The sequence below is a fragment of the Coenobita brevimanus genome, chromosome 98 (assembly GCF_032717465.1).
Source record: "Coenobita brevimanus isolate Jiangsu-jjx chromosome 98, ASM3271746v2, whole genome shotgun sequence".
NCBI lineage: Eukaryota > Metazoa > Arthropoda > Malacostraca > Decapoda > Coenobitidae > Coenobita > Coenobita brevimanus.
The window spans coordinates 5325001-5346757 of NC_137051.1; the positions used below are offsets into that span (position 1 = coordinate 5325001).

Below are 21757 nucleotides of genomic sequence, written 5' to 3' on the forward strand. Positions count from 1 at the left end.
GAGAGGAAGAAAGAGATGAAAAGACTAGTAAGAGAGAAAGAAGAGAGTGGGTGAGGAATTTAGAAGGAATTTGAGTGTAAAGTGGAGGGAATGTAAGAAAATGTTCTGGAAAGAGGTAAAGAGAGTTAGATAGGGTGATAAAGAAGTTAGTCGGAGGGTAGAAGAAAAAAATGGTAGATTGCTTGTGGAGAAGGGAGAAAAAGTGAGCAGATGGAGAGAACACTTTCAGGAACTGTTAAACATAGAGAATAAAAGTGCTGCGAGGATAAATGGCTGGGGAATGGCTGGGAGAAGGAACGGAGTGAGAAGAGAGCAAGAAATACAGTAGGATGGAAGTAATGAAAGCAATGAAGAAAGTCAAAATGGGGAAAGCCCCAGGAATTTATACAAAGTGTGGTGAAATGCTGAAGCATGGGGGAGAGATAATAGTAGAATGGATATGGAAGATGTGCAGATTGGCCTGGGAAGAAGGTAGAGTCCCGGAGGATTGGGAGTCAGGTATAATTATTCCTCTGTACAAAGGAAAAAAGGGAAAAAGAAGTGTGTGGTAATCATAGGGACATTTGTCATCTTAGTGTAATAAGAAAAGTGTATGGTAGGATACTTACTGACGGAGTCAGGGAAATAACAGAAGAATTAGTCGGCGAAGAACAGGGAGATTTTAAGAAGGGAAGAGGTTGCGTAGATCAGATATTCATTCTTAGGTCTTTAGTGGAAAAGTTTCTAGAGAAGGGAAAAAAGTTGTATGCGGCCTTCATGGATTTCGAGAAAGCGTATGATAGGGTGGATAGACAAGGAATGTGGAAAATATAAAGAATATATGGAGTAAATAGGAAGTTACTGAATGCCGTGAAGAGTATGAAGGTGCTAAGGCTGCAGTGCTTGTAGACAGTGAATTGAGTGCATTTTTCTGTTTGAGTGTTGGATTGAAACAGGGATGTGTCATGTCTTCATGGTTGTTCAGTTTTTATATGAATGAGGTTATAATAGGCGTACAAGGTAGGCCAGTGGATGTTGGAGTGACTTTAACGAGAGAGGGCAACGTTTGGAAACTCCTTGTACTGTTGTTTACAGATGGTACAGTATTGTTAAGTGAAGACGAAGGGGAGCTGCAAGGCTTGGTAAATGAGTTTGGAAGAGTGTGTAAGAAATGGAATCTAAAAGGTGCGTTTAAGTACTTGGGTAGTGTGATGAGTAACGATGGAAGTTTGGAGGGTGAAGTGCTTGAAAGGGTACAGCAAGGAAGAAAGGTTGCTGGTTCTTTGAAAACAGTGATAAGGGAAAGGGAAGTGAGCATGGAAGTAAAAAAGTCGCTGCATGACAGTATTGTGATACCAACTCTAACGAATGGAAGAGAAGCTTGGACCTTGCTGGAAGGACACAAGTCAAGAGTGAGAGCAGTGGAAATGAGTTGTTTGAGAGGAACATGTGGAGTTACATGGAGAGACAGACTGACAAATGAGGAAGCGATGGAGCTTTGTGATGTGGATGTGGATGTGATAGAAAGTGTTAGGAGAAATACATTGAGGTGGTTTGGCCATGTGGAAAGAATGGAGAGCGCGAGACTAAGGAGGAGAGTGTATGAGTAAGGTGGAGGGGGGGAGAGGGAGGAGAGGCCAAGGATGAGATTGAGGGTTGGAGTGGAGAGGTAAATGGGAGAGGGGGGGTGTGAGGTGGGAGCAGGGCAGTGAAATGGCGGGGAACCGTTGACATAGAGGCAATTTGTTTGTTGCAACCCCGTACGGGATTAAGGCGTCTGGCAATAGATAGATAGTACTTTGTCTTCAGAGCAGCTATCTCGCTGTTGCTTATTTATATTGAAAAGGGTTTAGAACTTACTTTATTCCCACTGACATATATTACGAGCAAGTGAGCGCAGTGAGCGAAGCGATGTTTTCTTTCAGCTGAGAAATGAGTGACCCGACACGACCCTGCCCAGCCCGACCGCGATGGTTTTTAGAGGCTAATAACTTTTCGACTATGTGAGATAGAGAAGAGAGTCTTTCAGCAGGTTGTAGACACATTCAGTAAATTTTGTTTTTAGCTATATGTTTATCCTTGAGACCAGAGAAACCGCTTGGAATCCCAGCTTTCCAAAGGAATGTGCTGGAGGCTTCAGTTGACATGTTGCACTAAACAATCGAATTAAAAAAGATTTCCTGTTGTAACACTATGTTTTCTTGCATGAATTCTAACAATTGAATATCGGATATTACTCTCATAATTTTACATGAACGTTTTTTCTATGTATAGGGGGTGAATTCAGCAAGGGTAATCGCCCCGCGTCTGGGTTTTATCATTCGATCAGTAGCCAAGCGTTTACCGACGCAGTTCGTTGACACGACAAGTCAGGAGCAGAGAAATGAACATTGCGCATGTGATAAATGCTACGGCGCCTTGCTAAATGCACATCCAGGGAGAAAACGTGAGAAAGTAAATATTTTTGTTCAATTATTCTTCTCTTCTTGTTCAGCTACCTTACCAGAAATGTTGAAAGTTTACACCAAGATGAAATTATGATGATAGGCGTATGTACAATCGGTCGCTCGCTCGTCACCCTCTCACAGAGCGCACTTTCCTGGTATGTATTTATATTTCTGGATGTTTGTTCTCCATTTTCTTTCTTTGTTTGGATACCTTTTTTTTTTTTCCACTTTCTCCCCAGAGCAGGATTCTCTGCTTTGTTTATTTATCATGAAACAAGAATGACTGCTGCCATTACTGACACAACATCCTTTCCATATTTCAGGGTGCATTCTCGCCATTTTCTTTTTCAGTGTAGGTTTGTGTTAGCCCTTTTCATTTTCTCTCTTTGTCATACTTGTATTTTCAGACCAGCTTCCCCTCTTCTTCATATAAGCTTTGAAACAGAGTTGAGAGCTGGATTTGTTCCCAAAGCATCCTTGAAATATTTTTGGATGCGTCATTACCTTTAATCCTTCTCCTCCTTAATGGATTTTATGTGTTTGTAATATCATTCGCTTTCTTGCATTCATTCATTCTTTATTTCCTTCTTCTTTCCTTCTCTATTTGTTTTTTATGCCTTTGTCTTACCTCTAGAAATACTTTTTATGTTCGAATATATCTCAAAACTAGGTTGAGAGGTGGTAATACTGTTACAGCAGTAAATCTTGGGTGCTTGCCCTCCTTTTTTCTTTCTCCCCTTTACCTTCCTCTGTGCTTCTCTAGTATTCTTCCCTTCTCCTCCCCCCGTCTTTCTCAATTTCAGAACAGCTTTCCATGTACTTCGTATATATCTTTAAACAGAGTCGAGAGCAGATAGTATTGTTGCAACATTTTATTTTGATGTTCCTCGTCTCTGCTGTGGAGGTGAGAGGGACGCCTTCTATTGATGGCACCGACAGACGAGTCAGTGGGCTGTTTTACTGCCCCACATTTAACTGCCCTCCCCCCCGTTTATATATATATATATATATATATATATATATATATATATATATATATATATATATATTTATAAAAAAAATCATCGGCGTATCATACTTTGTTCCTCGTGTTTCTCTTTAAATGGGGCGAAGAACTCTAATTTTCGGTGCATCATTTCGTTTTTATACGTGCATCCCCTATACTTTCTTACAACTTTTTACCTTCCTTTGTTCATCATGTATTGCGTTAGTGGACGTGGAGGGAACTAAGCTTGCTATCGATTTTATATTTTATTTTCCTCAATTTTTCACGTCTGCTCGTTCTCTCGGTACCTTTTTGTCTTCGGTGTAAAAAATTTGAAAACCAGAGGGGACACTAAACTATATTCAAAATCTCATAACTTTTTTTTTAATGCAAGGAAGAATGAACCAAAGGTCAGAAGCCCCCAAGACTGTTCCCGCCAAGAAAAAACAAAAACAAGATAACAGAGGTCCAAATTCAAGATCTGTTCATTTCGGGAAGATTAAAAAGCCACAGGAATAACCATGTTTGAAAATACCATTGGATTTGTCGCCCCCTCAAAAAATGAGTTATAATAATAATAATAATAATAATAATAATAATAATAATAATAATAATAGCAGTTTTGAATCCAGAGGGGAACACTACGCTATACTGAAAACACAACTGTATTAATCTTACCGTTGGAAAGTAGTATGAAGTCACAGAAAAGCTAAACTATACTGAAACAACTAGTACATACATCGCATCCTGGCAGACACAGGTGTGCTCGTGAAGGCGTCCCATAGTGTAACTCGTATTCATGAACCGTTTAAAATTATTACAAGTTGGTCTGAGTTAAGCTCGTCATTAGCAATGCGTCTCTCTTGTTCAGGAGTTGATGCATTAGTTTATATACTGTGACAAAGAGAATGAATAACTGTGCGTGTCTATGTATGTGAATATTACATACCTACATATATATATAGATAGATAGATAGATAAATAGTGAGAGAGAGAGAGAGAGAGAGAGAGAGAGAGATACATACATACATACATACCGGTATATCGAGAGAGAGAGAGAGAGAGAGAGAGAGAGAGAGAGAGATGTGTGCGTGTGTGTGTGTGTGTGTGTGTGTGTGTGTGTGTGTGTGTGTGTGTGTGTGTGTGTGTGTGTGTGTGTTTAGTAAATAATAACGATATTTCACTCAGTGCCCAAGGAGTAAAAATATTTAATTATGAAATTTCTTTGTAGTCCCTAGCGCTTTCGCGTAATCACATCTTCATGGGAGAATATATATATATATATATATATTGTTTACCCATTTTTTTTTATCGTCTCTAATTTTCATTCATATGCTTGCAGTCCTCCCATTTTGTTATCATTATGTACTTTCTTTTCTTCTTTGTCGTGCTCCTTTCTCATTTCTCGCCGGCTTTCAGCGTGCACGCCTTTTTTTCGCACCCTTCACTCTCTCTCTCTCTCTCTCTCTCTCTCTCTCTCTCTCTCTCTCTCTCTCTCTCTCTCTTTCTCTTTCTCTCTCTCTCCGATATTTACTTTTCTGTTTCCTGTATTCGTATTTTTCTTTCTCGTACAGTTCTTTCTTTTTCTTCCTTTCCTTCCTCTTCTTCCTTCCATTTTTTGTTTTCATTTTTAACATCCATTCCGATGAGAGAGAGAGAGAGAGAGAGAGAGAGAGAGAGCACACTTCTCTTTCTCATTATTCTAAGCGATAGTGTACGTGGCATCTCCTTCCGTGCAAGACTTATTGGATCTCGCACCCTCTCTTATCTCTCTTACCTGTATTACCTCTGTTGTAGTCAATAGGGGGACGAATTTTTTACCTTTCTCTCCCCTTCTCCCTTTTTCCCCCTCTGTTTCCGTATCTCCCCTTTCTCTCACCCCTTTTTCCACCTTTTCCTTCTCTTTCCTTCTCACTCAATAATTTTTCGTCTTTCTCTCCCTCTGTCCCTTTTCTTCTTGTTTCGTCTCCTTCCCTCTTTACCCTTACTATTCCCCTCTCACGCATCTTTTGTTTCCCTGTTTTTCCCTCCAAACCTTTCCTTTCCCCTCTCTTTCCCTTTCTTCCTTTCCTTTTTTCCACTTTCTTTTCCTTTCTCCCCATTTCCCCCTTTCCATTTCTCCTCTTTGTTCCTCGTTTTCCTTCTCCCCTTTTTCCCGTTTCTCCCTTCTCCCCTTTCTTTTTCCTTCTCTGTCGCTTTCCCCTTTTCTCTCGTCCCTCTCTTTTCCTTTCTCTTCTTTCTTTTCCCCCTCTCATTCCTTCTCACCTCTTTCTTTTTCTCTCTATCCCTTTCTCACATTTGTTCATCTTTTCCCTTTACTACTCTTTCTCCCTTACTTTCATTTCCCAGTTCTCTTTCTTGTTCTAATTCATGTTTTTCTCTTTCTGTGTCTTTTTCGTAGTTTTTAAACATTAGGAACATAATGGCTAACAGTGTGACATATTTGAACACAACACTAACATTATAAAACATCGTATCCGGCTTCCAGTTAAACCCAGTCATGGACGAATCTTGTTTATTGATTATCTGCCTTTAATTCACGGGACAGACAGCATCAATAACACAATCTCGTTAAGCGCTCAGTGTCGTGTTACGTGTCTCTTGCAGATTGAGATGAGAGAGGCGCATCAACAACACAATCTCGTTATGCATCCAGACACATGTTACTTGTCTCTCGTAGATTAATATAGCGTAGAATTATTTTCTCATTTATTATGTCCTGTGGTATTACAGTGAGTTTACTAGTATGTTGGTCTTTCTCACTTTACGGTTCCCACTAGAGGGATATCGGCGGGGATTCCTCTTGCCTTGCTCCCCGTATCATTTATTCTTTGGGCGGTGAGAGAGAGAGAGAGAGAGAGAGAGAGAGAGAGAGAGAGAGAGAGAAGACATAAGCAAGCCTCTCATTTTTGGGTGGTCATATTTGGAACGACTGTTTTTTAGACGTGAGAAGCCAGCTTCCTACATGACACAGCGCAGTCTTCATGGGTACAGAAAAATATAACATATTTACATCCTCCTCCTCTCAGTTTCGATACCACAAGCCTTGGAAACGTACCATGCTCAAACTTCACTCTATAACTAATGGCCTCGAAGGGATTTTATTGTGTGATTTTCTTTTGTACTCCTCTGTACACTCCTTGTCCCCTCCTCTCTTTGAACCCGCTTTCCTATTACCTGTGATCCTCTTATAAGTCTCTATTCACCCACTCTCCTTGTTCCTCTTTCTTCCCCTTCTTCTTTTCCGTACTTGTCTTGTCCTCTCCTTTCCCTATTTCCTCTTCGTCTCCTTCCCCACCTCCTTTCTTTCTCCTTTGCTCATTCTCTCCCTCTGTTCTCATCTTCCCCTCTCCCTCCCCTCTTCCCCCTTCTTATCTTCTTCCCCCCCTTCCTTCCTCTTCTCCTACTTTCCCCTTTCCTCTTCCTCCCCTCTCCCCTCCTCTTCTTCTTTTCTTTTTCTTTCGTCGTCTTGCCCGATCCCTTCCCTCCTGTCATCCCCCTACCTTCCTGTTTCCTCTCCTTCCCTCCCTTCCTTCCACATAGGCAAGAGAAAGTGCGAGAGTTTGTGACAGAGTAAGGCACAATACTTGTAACTACTGTAAGTCATATTATTCTTGGTGTCTGCCCCCCCCCCCTTCTCTCTCTCTCTCGACCGTACACAATTACGCAGATGGATGGTCGTTTCGGTTCAGCTGCCCAGATCGTCACGTCGCCATATTTTGTGTTAATGGTGTTTCATTGCTTTTTACTGAACTTTTTTTTTTTTTTTGTTGCGCCGTATATTGCGTTTGTTTGTATTATGCGCCGTATGTTGTCTTTATGTGTTTTTGGTTGTTGCTCATTTGATTTCGAAAGCCAGACTATCGGAATTACGTTTGTGGTTCATTTTCGCTGGGAGCCTGATGGTAGTTTCCCCCCATTGTGATTTTCGTTTTTATTTTTATTTTTTTCCTGTTCTTGCATACTCTCCTTCCCGTGTATAAAAGTGGCAGTTGTGTTAGGATGGTGATAGTGAAGATTGTGTTTTTTTTTTTTTTCCAATTTTGGATATAGACCCTAAAGCCAGCGGTACTCGAGCGCTGCAGAGGATGCCACACACCTTCACATGTCACAGCTTGGACGCTAATACCCATCCCCATGCTGAATACGCAAGGGCTGTTTTATTTAGGTCTGGTGTGACGGTATTAGCGGGGATGTTTTTATGACATGTCGATAAATTTTCTTGACCATCACTTAGAATTATTGTAACGAAATTTTGCATATGCACACTGTTCCCTACCCCAAGCTCGGGATCCAGCTAGCGTCCTGTCAGACAGCAGTCCAACACTACCCGCTTAACCCTGGTGGTAGGTAGTGGCGACTATCATCCATTCACGTGATATAGTGCTACCTGCTTCTACCTTCACCTGTATCATTCTTTTCTCACTCTCCACTCTTCTTATTTCTCCCATCCTTCCTGTCAACATTTTCCTTATTGATCTTTTCACATCAGGTGGAACTACACTGAGTGTCAAGCATAGTTGTTTCTTATAACCCAGGAAACCATTTACAGCGCTAGATGATAACTACATAACCAAATAACGGGATGATGTGGAGCCTTATAATTATGATGCCCCTGTTAGCTGTTTGGAGAGACTAAATGTGGTGTCTATACTGTAAAGAGCCCTTCACACTCTTCCCCTCGTCTCGCTGTGGCGAGGCGCTGTCTGTCGCAAGGGAACATCAGTTCACTGGACAGCCCGGCAGGAGCGGTTGCTTGTCTGTGGTAGATGGGTCTGCTTGGCCAGACAAATCGGGATTACTCAGCATGAACCACAACAACAACAACAACTCACTTAACCGCTTTTCTGCCACCAGAGGTGGGCGGACAGGCTAAGGTTCTTAAGCCCAGTTGTGTCACGGTACACTATTTCTTGCGTTGATTTTTCTTTAAATATCTTTTCATTTATTTGTCTCTGGTTCCTCAATTACCCAGGTGGACGGACGAGTTTCGGTTCTGCTGCCTGGCTCGTCACGTAGCCGAGTGCCGCCCTCAGCCGGACGAGTTCAGCTCCTGCGAGGACTTGATGACGAACAGCGTATTGCGGGTGTGTGTCTGGGTGCTGGGATGTCTGGCGCTGTCTGGAAATGTGCTTGTTATTATCTGGCGCCTGTTATACACCAATGACAATAAGGTGAGGAGATCTGGAGGCATTCTGAGTGCATGTTTAATGAATTATTGTTTAGTTTGTTCTTGTTTATATTTTAAGGCCTGATAGATAGGTAGGTAAGTAAAATTGTGTGTGTGTGTGTGTGTGTGTGTGTGTGCACTGATAGCTTGGTTGATTAGTATTATCATAAGGTAGACAAAATATTTTCACACCTCACAGAAACAGGTTGGCCCGTCCTCACAACACACAGGATTTGAGAGCACTATATATGGACCCTTATTCAGCTTTAGAAGGATTTATTGTAACGAGATTATTTTAGCCTATATTTATATTTCGAAAAAGTCTCCCCAAAAGCTGCATAAGAGAGGCCTACGGTAGCGACAACAAAACACGATTGATAGTGAAGAGGTGAGGGGGGGACATTAGCAGACTATTTTATTTTCAGACGGTTTTATTTAGGTTCGGGGAGGTGGTTTTACGAATGGAGGGATTCGATGCGGCCTTCATTAACCCTTTCACTGCGAGACGCCTTTCCGAAGGTAAATAAAATCGTCTGGTGTGAGCAAGTATGAAATGGAAAAAAATAATGATCGTAGTTTGGGGGTTATAGGAAGGAGAGTCAGGGATGAGAGGGCTGGTGTAGTAGCGGTAATAAAGGTAACAAGGAGTGAGAGTGATGTGATATTGCCTGGGAGAGAGAGAGAGAGAGAGAGAGAGAGAGAGAGATGGCAGGAAGTCAGTGAAAAGGACTGAAGTTGATGAGACGAAAGGCTTTAGACTCCATCCTGAAAAGAGCTTTGTGTCGAAACATCCCATCACGCCAAACAGATACACACACACACGCACCCACGCGCACATAAACCTCTCTCTCTCTCTCTCTCTCTCTCTCTTTTATATATATATATATATATATATACCTAGGCTGCTTCCCCCAAGGAAAGGGAGGTAGCCGAGACAGGACGACACACTCCCCATTTACTCATCCATTCAAACACATTCATTCGCATCTTAGCCCCAAAGGGGAGAACGGGCAGATCCTCACCGCACCACACCGCACAAGGGTCAACTGCGCAATGCAATCAGTGACATCCGCAGCAGGGCCCGACAGCAGAGCTGGTTTACCCCTGCCACATCATAACAGACCCATCCCCTTACCCGCACCTGACCTGACTAGCTGATATATATATATATATATATATATATATATATATATATATATATATATATATATATATATATATATATATATATATATATATATATATATATACACATACACACACACACACACACACAGTTAGGAATTTTTTTCAGTTAGGAATTATTGTTACCACTGAGTTCAGATAATTTAGAGAATATACCGGCATATATTAAAAGATAAATTAATAAAAAAAAATGAAGCAGCAGCGGAAAGAGATACACAAACAGCACCGGAATCACACAGACTTGAATAGGAAGCAAAGAATTATTTAGCGACAAATTTAGCTGTAGTGCAGGAAGAGGGATACGTATAATACTGTGTTATATGTATGCCTGCCGCTGGTGAAGCGGTTGCCAGGTAGAGCTCGCTGGTGAAAGAGTCATAGTTCATTATTCCAGCATGGTGCTTTATTTTATTGACCTATTTGTTTATTTATATATTTATTTATTTTACAAGGGCGAGTGACTGGTATGAAGAGATTATAGAACTTTGCAACTCTTCGTTATGTGGTGTCTCTTCAAGATCAGTTTTTAATATTCCTAGAGGTAACAGGAAAATAATTCAAAAGACATCGTACTGAAGAGGTTATTTGGGAAGAGAAGGGGAGGAAGAGAGAAGGGCAGGGGAGGGGAGTGGAGGAGAGGGGAAGAGAAGGGAGAGAAAGGAAAGGAAGGAAGAGGAAAAGAAGAGAAGGGAAGAGAAGCGAAGCGAAGGGAAGGGATGGGAAGGGAAACAAGAGGGAAAGAGAGAAGAGGAAGGGATGGGAGGGAAGAGGAGGGGAGGGGGCCGAAAAGAAAAGGTACAAATGACAAAGGAAGTCGTATGATTTCTGTTGCGTTGTTTGTAAATTATTAGGTCTTAGGTGCAGGGAGGGAGAGAGAGAGAGAGAGAGAGGGGGGGGGTGAGAACAGGTCGTAAACAGAGTAATTGGACGAAGGTGGTGATGAGGTGAGGCAGTGTGTGAGGCAGATAGGTAGATGAGGGAGAGAGGAAGGTGAAGGAGGGAGGAAAGAGAGGGAGAGAGGAAGGTGAAGGAGGGAGGGAAGAGAGGGAGATAGGAAGGTGAAGGAGGAAGGAAAGAGAGGGAGAGAGGAAGGTGAGGCAAGACGCAGGCAAGGTGGAAGAGAGAGGGATGTGTAAGGGAGGAAGGCGATGGGAAAGGAAGAATGGAGACAGAGAGCGAGAGAGTCAACAACAGCTGCATCATTATTCACTTATTCATGGGACCATTCGACAATTTATACATCTAAGGATAAACCCCTCATCCTCTTTAAAAAAAGAGAGAGAGAGAGAGAGAGAGATAGAAAGAAAAGAACCAAGTCAACCCCTGTAGTACGAGGACCCCCTTTATTCTTGCAACAACCACGGGACTCTATTTGTTTAATTACCTTTAGGACATATCTCAGAGTAAAGGAGTTAATGGGGAATATTTCCAACTTAATCGTCAAGGGAATGTCTCGCCATACTGGAATGAAATCGTCGAGCGGTAGCAAGAATAATTGATGCACGGACGGGCATAGGAAATAGTTATATATAAGTTGTTGATAACCCCTTCACCACGAGAGGTCGTTCTTGAGCTACATAAAATACTCTGGTGGTGAAAAAAAAAAAAAAAAATCAAAACAGCAGACGCCATTAAAAGTCGCCTCCACTCCAATATTACTCATCACCACAACACATACCAAAAGTTGCCCTTTGTCTTTGAACACCTCTCAAACACTCCAGATGCACCGCACATTCACCTCAGACACACCACAGACATGTCCCTGTAAATACGACAGAAATAGATGTGACATTCTTAAAACTCTACGGTTGCAACTTGCCAGATTTCGTGTTTCAAAACGGTACAGTGACTCAGTGAATGACTGAGTGGCACAGTAAGGGACACACACACACACACACACACACACACACACACACACACACACACACACACACACACACACACACACACACACACACACACACACACACACACACACACACACACACACACACACACACACACACACACACACACACACACACACACACACACACACACACACACACACACACACACACACACACTGAGTTTGGCCGGTCCTGTGGGTGCGGCAAAAATCATCTACGTAGGGAAGGGACTGACAAAGGCTATATTTAATTCCATCAACTGAATAGATCCTGATTGAGGTGAATTAAATTGTTCAGAGGTAGCCAAAATGAAGCAAAATAGTTATCATACTTAGGAGGTTAATGAATAAGGGAGTGCAGGTTGAGGCCAATTTGATCAAGGATGTGAGAGGCTTTGATAACGAGAGGCATACTTTCAGAAGGAATGGAAAGTGTACCGTAGCAGTTAATTAGGTGATATGCAGTAGTCGTAGTAGTATCTGTTATTGCATGAGTACTGGTAGTGGCATGTAATATTTATCCATCGACTCTGTGGCAGTAACAGGGGCATGAATTATGGTAGTATGTAGAAATAATTATTTACAACAGTATTGGAAGTAGCAGTTGTTCTTATTGTGTTTTTTTTCTTCCTCTTCCCTCAAATTCTTGTTGCAGGAGCACTTTAATATCACACAACTCTCTCTCCAAACTATTTCCATCCACTGGACCCAAAGCATCAGCAACGTTCCGTATGAAAACAGATGAAGAAAGTTAAATTAACACTGACAGTGCGCAGAGTCTGGCCAAATTTAATCCAAGTGTTTATTTGGCTTGGGGAATGTAATTCAGGAACATATATTAACCCTTTTCACCTTAATTTGGCCCAGATTTTCGTTCTTTTGCAGGTTATTTCATATAGCTCAGTGGCAGAAAGAGAATGCGAGAACTCTGCAGTCCACATCATTTCCGTAGCACATCTTCATGACTTCAGTCATGTTCTGGTGTTAATCTCATGTTACAGCCAGGCAGTAAAGATGGAGACCTGGCAATTTTAGGCCAGTTTAGAGCAAAGTGGGTTTAGTAAAGTTTTAATAGTGAGTAGGCATGGTACAGCCAGCACAGAGGGTTTGAGTTTGGAACAAATACAGAACTACTAGATACTGTAGATGCAGGACCATGAGGACCATAGTATGGGACGGCGCTAAACTTTACGCTAATGAAGCAAATTGCGTCCAAAAGACGTTAGGATGTGACTGACTGAATGGGCCTCTTCAAATGATGCTCCCGTGTCTAAAGTCTTTGTTTTACTTTGGATATAGCAAGGAACTGGTTTGAAAATACAGTGAAGAAAGGATGAAGCAAATTACTTCGACCTGTTGTTGGTGTTAGTTCAATACCGTAGGAAGCTTCATGGTTAGGTTAGATCGATCACAACCTAGGCATTATGTGTTGCTTAGTGTTCCTTTTCAGTTTTCCCGTTAGCACTGACACAAGACATTAGTGGGGAATTAGGGAGGGAGGGAAGGGCTTTCATCTTTTCCATTCTTATCTTGTTCCCATAATGTAGTCATAATGTATTGTGACTTTACGTTCTTGTGAACCCTCAAAGACTACCCTTGCTAACAGTCTTCTCCCCCCCCCCTCCTCCCCTAATGTACGCTTCCTCCACAACTCCCCCTTTTTCTCCCCACTCCCCAGTATCCTCCTTTCTCCACTCACTCCCCAGTATCCTTCTCTCTCCCCCCACTCCCAGCACACCCCCTCATCTAACCCTAGAAGGACACCTGGAGACCTGGACGTACTCTGACTACTGTGCATTGTGTTCTGGGGGGAAGATAGGGGGTCAGGGATTAATTGGTTATTTGCCTTGTAGTACCTCTCGTGTAGTTGATTGGTTCACGTCCAACGCCTCATCTCCCCTTGCTCAGGTGCACTCCCTCCTCATCACCAACCTGGCCCTGGGAGACCTAACGATGGGCGTGTACCTGCTGATTATAGGTGTGGTGGATGTCAGGTACAGAGGCGTCTACTTCATCTATGATGCTGCCTGGAGGACCTCGCCGCTCTGTCACCTCGCTGGATTCCTCTCTACCTTCTCCAGTGAGCTGTCTGTCTTCACTCTTACAGGTAGGTTTTTGATGATGATGATTTGCCATTATGCTACTTTGATGGAGATCTGTCAGGCTTCTCTGGTGAGCTTTCTGTCTTCGCGCTCACAGGTAGGCTTGTTGAAGATGGTGGTGACGATGATGATGATGATGGTGGTGGTGATGATGATGATGATGATGATGATTTAGTTGTATTCATTGGTCGAATTTTTACGGGTTACACATTAAAGTATTTTACCACTTTATGAGCAAATAGCTGTCAGTTGGTTTCTCTCATACATATTTCACTTTTACAAGTATGTCATATTCAAAGGTGGGTCACTGTCATATGTGTCACTTTCACAGGTAGGTCACTTTCATATGTGTCATTTTCAGAAGTAGGTCATGCTTACTGGCCGGTCATGCTAAATGGTATGTCATGCTCACTGGACTTCATGATTACTGGTAGCTTACTTTCTCAGACACCTCACTTTCACTTGGGTCGCTCCCTCTTGATCACGTTGTCAGATGTGTCACTGTCACATGTGCCTCTTTCATTTGCTCACTTTCGCATACTTTTTCACATAATCGCATTCACATGTAGGAGGTAGGTGACTTTCACAGGCAGGTCACGTCACAGGTGAGTAACTTTCCCAGATAGGTCACTTTCACAGGCAGGTCACGTCACAGGTGAGTAACTTTCCCAGATAGGTCACTTTCACTTAGCAGGTAGGTCACTTTCACAGGTAGATCATTTTCGCTTCACAGGTAGATCACTTTCGCTTCATAGGTAGGTCACATACAGTTCACAGGTAGGTCACTTTCACAGGTATGCCACTTCCACAGGTAGGTCATTTTCACTTCACAGGTAGGTCACTTTCATACTGGTCGCGTTCATCCCGGTCACATGTGCACTCTTTGGATACACATAAACACTATTACTCTCTGCATACTTACTGTAGATAACATGCTTGCCTGATTATTACTGCCTTAGGTGTATTCTTCTCTCTCTCTCTCTCTCTCTCTCTCTCTCTCTCTCTAATCCCCGCCAAATCCGCAGGGCAGGACAGAGAGGTGGGAGGTGCTGTCGCTTCCTTGACACACCATGACCGGAGCATGTGTGTGTGTGTGTGTGTGTGTGTGTGTGTGTGTGTGTGTGTGTGTGTGTGTGTGTGTTTAACCCGAGTATGGGGCATTTACTTGACAATACATCACTCACCTTCACATGTCGCCACCTGGGCGTTAAACCCAGCCTTGCATATAGAATACATACTGGTGCTCTAATTCAAGACTGGTGTGATGGTATTAACGGGGATGGAGAATGGGAGACTGACTAGGAGAGTGTATGTGAGTGAGGTGAAGGAGGGGAGGGGGAGACCGAGGATGTGAGTGAGAATAAAATGGAGAGAGGGCAGCTTGTTGTGCGGGTGACGTAAGCGATTTGTTTGTGGCCACACTTTACGGGATTAAGGCATCACACGATAGATAGCCTGATAGATAGAGATGGGTAGCCTACACATGTTGAGAGAAATAGATAAATAGATAGAGACAATTAAATAGACCAACAGAGAGAGAGAGAGAGGCTGGAGGGAGATGGCGTATAAATCAATCCGTCTGTCTCTCTGACGGCTCGTGATTGTAAGTCAGGGTTGTGGGGTGAGAAAGAGAGAGAGAGAGAGAGAGAGAGAGAGAGAGAGCGTAATGATAGAAGGTACCGTAGAAGGGCAGTGGTATAAGGAGGTATGAGTAGGAGAGTGAGTGTGAGAGACAGTATTAGAAAATATGAGACAGAAATAGTGAGTGTGAGAGAGTGTGAAACCGTAGAAGGGAGGAGTGTGAATATTTAGAAGCAGCGTGAGAAAACGTGAAAAAAGTGGATAGATAGATAGATAGATAGGACGTAGATAGATAGATGTACAATTAAAGTGAATTGAAAAGTGGGGTAAAAATACAGACAGACAGGCAGACAGAGACTAGGAAAGCGTAGGGACTCTGGTGAAGGAAAAATGAACACAGGATTCTGAAAATAAGCAGTAGTTGCCGAAAGATGAGCAAAAAATGAAGATAGGAAAAATGCTGGTGAGCTGAGAGGGATGACGAGCATGCTGAAGATGAAGGAAAGAAAAGCAGGTGGAAAGATGGAGGGATTATTTTTGACAAGCCGAATGGAAAAATGAAAAATGTGTTTGGAAAAGAGATGCGAAAATGTTGACTTTATGTAGGGTAGATAGATAGACAGATAGACAGATAGATAGATAGATAGATAGAGAGAGAGAGAGAGGGTGGGGGGGGGAAGGAGGGAAAGAGAAAATGTTAGAAAGCATGGTATTCCTCCCCGAACCCTGAATCAACAAAGCATTTTTAGTTCTCACCCTTCCATGTCCTTTCTCAGTCCGAAGCCAATTTTTCTTTTTCCTCTTATTTTTTACTCTATGCATCCTGTGTCCAGACGATTTTATGCAGCTGAGGGGAGTTTTTTTTCGAACTGGGGGGGGGGTTAGAAACAGCCTCCATTAACCCTTTCAGTACGAGAGGTTAGTCCTGAGATGAATAAAATCGTTTAAGGAGGAAAGAGTAAATTGAAAAATGGCGTCCTTGGCTTGAAGAGGTCAGGATTTTCATTTATTTTACTTTATCTTTATTTATTCTTTTATCTTGATTTTTTATTTGCGTATTTGTCTACTTCATTGTGGAGGGTGATGTGTAAAGAGGGAATGGGGTTTTATTTTTAGTCAAGCTTTCTATTAAGTTTCGGGAGAGAGAGAGAGAGAGAGAGAGAGAGAGACAGACAGACAGACAGACAGACAGACAGACAGAAAGACAGACAAAAACAGAGGCAAGATGAAAGACAGATATGTGTGAGAAAAAAAGGAGATTAGAATGAATCTGAAAGATTTATATAAAAAGAGACTAAGAAATAACAAGTAAGAAAGAAACGGAGAAAAGAAAATAAGAGTGAATGAGAGCGTGCGGGAGCGAAATGAGAAAATATGAGAGAGAGAGAGAGAGAGAGAGAGAGAGAGAGAGAGAGTGGGAGAGAGATGGGGAGAGGGAGAGTAATACTGATGAGCGACAGTATTATGGAAATGGGATAGATAAGAACGTAAAAAAAGAGGAGAGAGAGAGAGAGAGAGCAAAAAAGCGATGTGGAAGAAAGATGAAACGTCCATGTCTAGAGGTATTGAAAGTGAGTGAGTGAGAGTGAGCGAGTGAGCCAGAAAGGAGTCTGAGAACGGGGCTCAAAAACACTACCAGTCTCTCTCTCTCTCTCTCTCTCTCTCTCTCTCTCCTTTTTCTATTCCAAGATTGCGCTAGGTACTTGAGAATGCGCAAAATGACTCCAAGTTAAGGAAAGTAACCCAAAAATATGCAGAGTAACCCAAGAATGCACAGAGTAAATCCATGCGCAAAAGATCCCTAGATTTCTTAAGGTAACTCAGGAGTGCGCAAGGTAACTCAGAATTGCGCAAGATAACCCAAGATTCTGCAAGGTAACCTGAGTGTGCGGAGAGTAACTCAGAATTGCGCAGAATAATCCTGTAATGCGCAGAGTACACGGTAAGCTCAGAATGCGCAGAGTAACCCAAAGTGCGCAGAATAACCAAGAAATGCGCAAGATAATCCAAGCGCGGCCAAAGTAACTAAGAGACGCAAGGTTACCCCAGAGTGCGCAAATTACCTCCAGATTGCGCAAAGTAACCTCATGAGTGCGCAAGGGTACTCGACAAAGGGTAAGGTAATTCCAGGAAGTTCAAAGTGATCCAAGGCGACACCAAAGGAGAGAGTAGGTTATATGAGAGAGTGAGGGGCTTTGAAGAGAGAGAGAGAGAGAGAGAGAGAGAGAGAGAGAGAATTTTATTTGCATTTGAGTGTGTGTGTGTGTGTGTGTGTGTGTGTGAGAGAGAGAGAGAGTGAGAGAGACTTGGAGAATCACAGACTTGAGAAACACAGGTGACAGAAAGAGAGAGAGAGAGTCAGTGTGAGCGAGACAGTAAATCTCAGAACTGTCTCTCCCTCGGGCGGATGTTTGGAAGTGCAGTTTACCCTCTCTCTCTCTCTCTCTCTCTCTCTCTCTCTTTATAGGTAGGTAGAAATGGGTGGGTAGGTAGGTAGGTATATAGGTAGGTAGGTTGGTAGATTAAATAGATCGATAGATGAATAGATAGATATGAATTTACGTAGGTAGGTAGTCAGATTAATAGATTGACAGTTAGATAGATAGATAAAAAGATAGACAAATATGGAGGTAGATAGATAGATGGATAGATAGATAGGCAGATGGAAGTAATAGATAGATTGATACATACAGAAAAGAATGAGACCGAATTTTTTGCTTGTTACTGATCTGAATCTGAAATTAGTGTAAAAAAATTATAGAAAGTTATGAAATTAGGAGAGAGAGAGAGAGAGAGAGAGAGAGAGAGAGAGAGAGAGATTCCGTAACCCCTAAGGCCTTTCAGTACGATGATTCTCTCTCTCTCTCTCTCTCTCTCTCTCTCTCTCTCCCCCTTAACGTCCTCATGTATATATTCATGGTATTTCTTGCTCTCTCGCTTCACTGGTTGTTGTCATCAATCGACGACTGGTATTTGTCAGTCTGTCTGTCTGTCTGCTTCCATATTTTTCTGTCTCTTTCTTCCTCCTCGCTTCGTTTGTCTCTGTCTATTTTATCTTTTTTCTTTTTATTTATACCAACGCCAACGAAGTTGGAGGAGGTTATGTATTCACCTATGTGTGTTTGTCCACACGATATCTCCAAAAGCTCTCAATGAATTTCAATGAAATTTTGTGAAAGGGAGCCATGGGCCATAAAAGAATTTATTAAGTTTTGGGGCGGATCCGGATCCTATGTATCTCGCACAATGTCCCGAAAAGTTCTCTATGAATTTCAATAAAACTTTGTAGAAGACTGGGCCAGGGGTCAAGTAACAATTAATTAAATTTGGGGGCGGATCCGGATCCTGTGTATTCCACACAATATCTCAACGGATCCGGATCCGGATCTTTTTTAATGACAGTGGCATTGGCGGAGGTATGCGCTCTCACAGTGCTTTCTAGTTTTATCTGAATCTCTTTGTTTATCTGTCTCTCTTATTTTTCTGTATGTTTCTATTTTCAGCTTTTTTCGTGCATCTGTCTTACTTCTTCCTCTTTGTCTCTGCTTCGTCTGTCTTTGTCTTTATATTTTCTCTCTGCATCTGTTTTTTCTCTGCCCCTTTGTCATTTTTACTTTATTTCTGTTATCCGTGAGTTACTTTTTCTTAGACTCTCTCTCTCTCTCTCTCTCTCTCTCTCTCTCTCTCTCTCTCTCTCTCTCTCTCTCTCTCTCTCTCTCTCTCTCTCTCTCTCTCTCTCGTTTTGTCTGTCCATTGCTGTTGTATTTAATCACTTTCGTGTCTGTCTGTCTGTTTCCCATCTCGTTCACGGTCTTACATTCTTCATCCTCCCATCTGTTCAGGCGGCAAAAATAACTATTGGAAAATTCAGAATAAAAATTATATAAGAAAAGACTTAATTGGAAGGTAGGGTACAACAGTTTGATTGGCTGAGTCACCTTGAGAGAGAGAGAGAGAGAGAGAGAGAGAGACAGAGACAGAGACAGACAGACAGACAGACAGACAGACAGACAGACAGACAGACAGAATATATACCCTGCCTTGGGGAGAAACACAATAAAGCAACGATGAATGAAGGATGAGAACGAGGGAGAGGAAGAGGAGCAGAAGGAGCAGTAGGAGGAGGAGGAGCAGGAGGCAGAAGAGGAGGACAGAGAGAGAGAGAGAGAGAGAGAGAGAGATCAGCAACAAATATCCAAATCTAAAAAAATATATAAAACCAAAATCACGAAAATCACAAAGGGTAAATAACCAAAAAAAAAAAAAAAAGAAAAAGAAAGAAACTGACCAACTGGAAAGAAAAATACCGACGTTTTCCCTTGGACCCGAAAACTCTGAGAAACACTAGACCGAAGATTCCAAGATCGCGCAGGACATCCCGACCCTGCGCAGGACAGTTTTAAGACCGCGCAAGTGTGGTCCAAGAAAGTGCAGGATGAGCCAATCTCGCGATGCCCTCAATCCGCGAGAGTGGTGGTAGTGACGGTGAGGTGAATAGATGGTTGGCTGGATGGATGGATGGACGAATGGAGGGTTGGATGGATTGATAAATGGATGAATGGATGGTTGTTTAGATGGAAGGTTGGGTAAAGGGATGGTTGGATGGATGCACGGATGGCTGAATGGACAAGTGGATGGGTGGACGGATGAGAGAAAGAGAGAGAGAGAGAGAGAGAGAGAGAGGGAGGGAGAGAGACTTACCGGAAGCCGTGAAGCCAGGAAATAAAAATGAAACAGAGTAGTAACCACAAAAATCACTCCTAGGAACTCATCACACACACACACACACACACACACACACACACACACACACACACACACACACACACACACACACACACACACACACACACACACACACACATAAATCCGCAACATAACCGGTTTAATACGGAAAATCCCACAGTAAATCTTGCACAGATCCTGAATAATTGGCGATCATTGGAGTCGGAAGAAAGATAGGGATTTTTGTCGGGTTAATCGCGTGGATATGGGTTGCGGGGGATTTAATTATCGCTATCTCCGGACGATTTTTATTCAGCTGAGGGGAGTTTTTCAAACAGGAGGGGTTTAGATGCAGACTTCCTGACACCCTTCTCTAATAGAAAGCGTCTATGTAGGAGTCTGTTTCAAAGAATCTCTCTCTCTCTCTCTCTCTCTCTCTCTCTCTCTCTCTCTCTCTCTCTCACTGGCCGCCATGTCAGATCAGCTAATTGTGCAGCGATGATTAGTTAGTGATCTCAAATTTCCTTCCTGTTGCTTAAGCTTATTAATGCATATCTACTGTAAGTCAGGTTAAAAAGGAATTGAGTAGATCATCTTGGGTTGGGTTGGGTTGGGTTGGCTGAGGTTGGATTGGGCTGGGCTGGGATGGGTTGGGTTGAGTTGGGTTAGGCTGTTTTGGGCTGGATTGGGTTGGGTTGAACTGTTTGTCTTGGTTGGGTTGGGATGAACTAGTTTAGGTTGGGTTGAGTTGGACTGGATTGGGATTGACTGGGTTGGCTTGGCGGGGTTGAGCTGGGTTGGGTTAGTCCGGTCTGGGTCAGTGAAAAATTTATGTTCAGTGAGGGATGAAAAACGGATTGGGTGGGCAGAGAAGAGCGGGGAGGATGGGCTAGGATGGTGGTGGATGATAGGGCAGGCCAGGAAGAGTACAACCTGTGAAGACTTGCATTGTGTGAGGGGATACAAAGGTTTCTCTCAGCAGTCAAGTGTAAGGAGGGTGGGAAGAAGGTGGGATGGGCAGAGAGGTATGGGCGAGGGTGGTGATGGATGGTGTGGGAAGCCGGAGAGAACAGACGCAGTGAAGGTGGCTGTTGTAGGCTGGATGGCTTAGGCGTGGTAAAGTTGAGATAAAAGTTACCAAAGTACATAAAAAGAACGAAGAACAGCAGGAAAATGCCAAAGAAAGAGGAGGAAGGAAACTGGAAATTAAGCATTAGAAAATGCGCATAAACAACGGGAAATTACGAAAAAAAAAAAAACAGGAAGAACAATAGGAAATTAAACACACCTCTGTTATCTAGTACGTGTTGCGTAAATCAAGACTTATTCTCCTCAGATATTCAGGAAGTAAAAGAATAAATAAAACTCAGTAACTGGAAAGAACTTACATTGAAATTTCATAAAACAGGACGGATGGAAAATAGCAATAATAAATCACGTACTTTTGGCTGTGAGAAATAGCATGATGCCAATTAATTAATTGTGTCACTTACCTGTCACATTAGATAAAGATGAATGTAAGAATGACTAGACTAACCTTGATGCAGGAGACGACTTTCCACCTGGAGATATTTTTAAATGTTTATGTATTTATTTAAAAGTTGATTTTCACTCCACTTCCTCTGACCTTTGCTTATATGACAGGTATCAAAGGTAAGCCTCCAACAAACAGAATCACAGAGTAAAGAGACGAGG

The 21757-nt window shown here is 42.5% G+C and overlaps 1 protein-coding gene across 1 annotated transcript in view; it reads left to right on the plus strand.

The window, feature by feature from the left end:
* Positions 1-21757, plus strand: part of LOC145414178 (G-protein coupled receptor GRL101-like) — a 124881-nt gene that overhangs the window by 82548 nt on the left and 20576 nt on the right. The window contains exons 21-22 of the mRNA XM_080283744.1: positions 8387-8585; positions 13563-13761. Coding sequence (XP_080139870.1) covers positions 8387-8585; positions 13563-13761 — 398 coding nt within the window. The remainder of the gene's footprint in view (positions 1-8386; positions 8586-13562; positions 13762-21757) is intronic.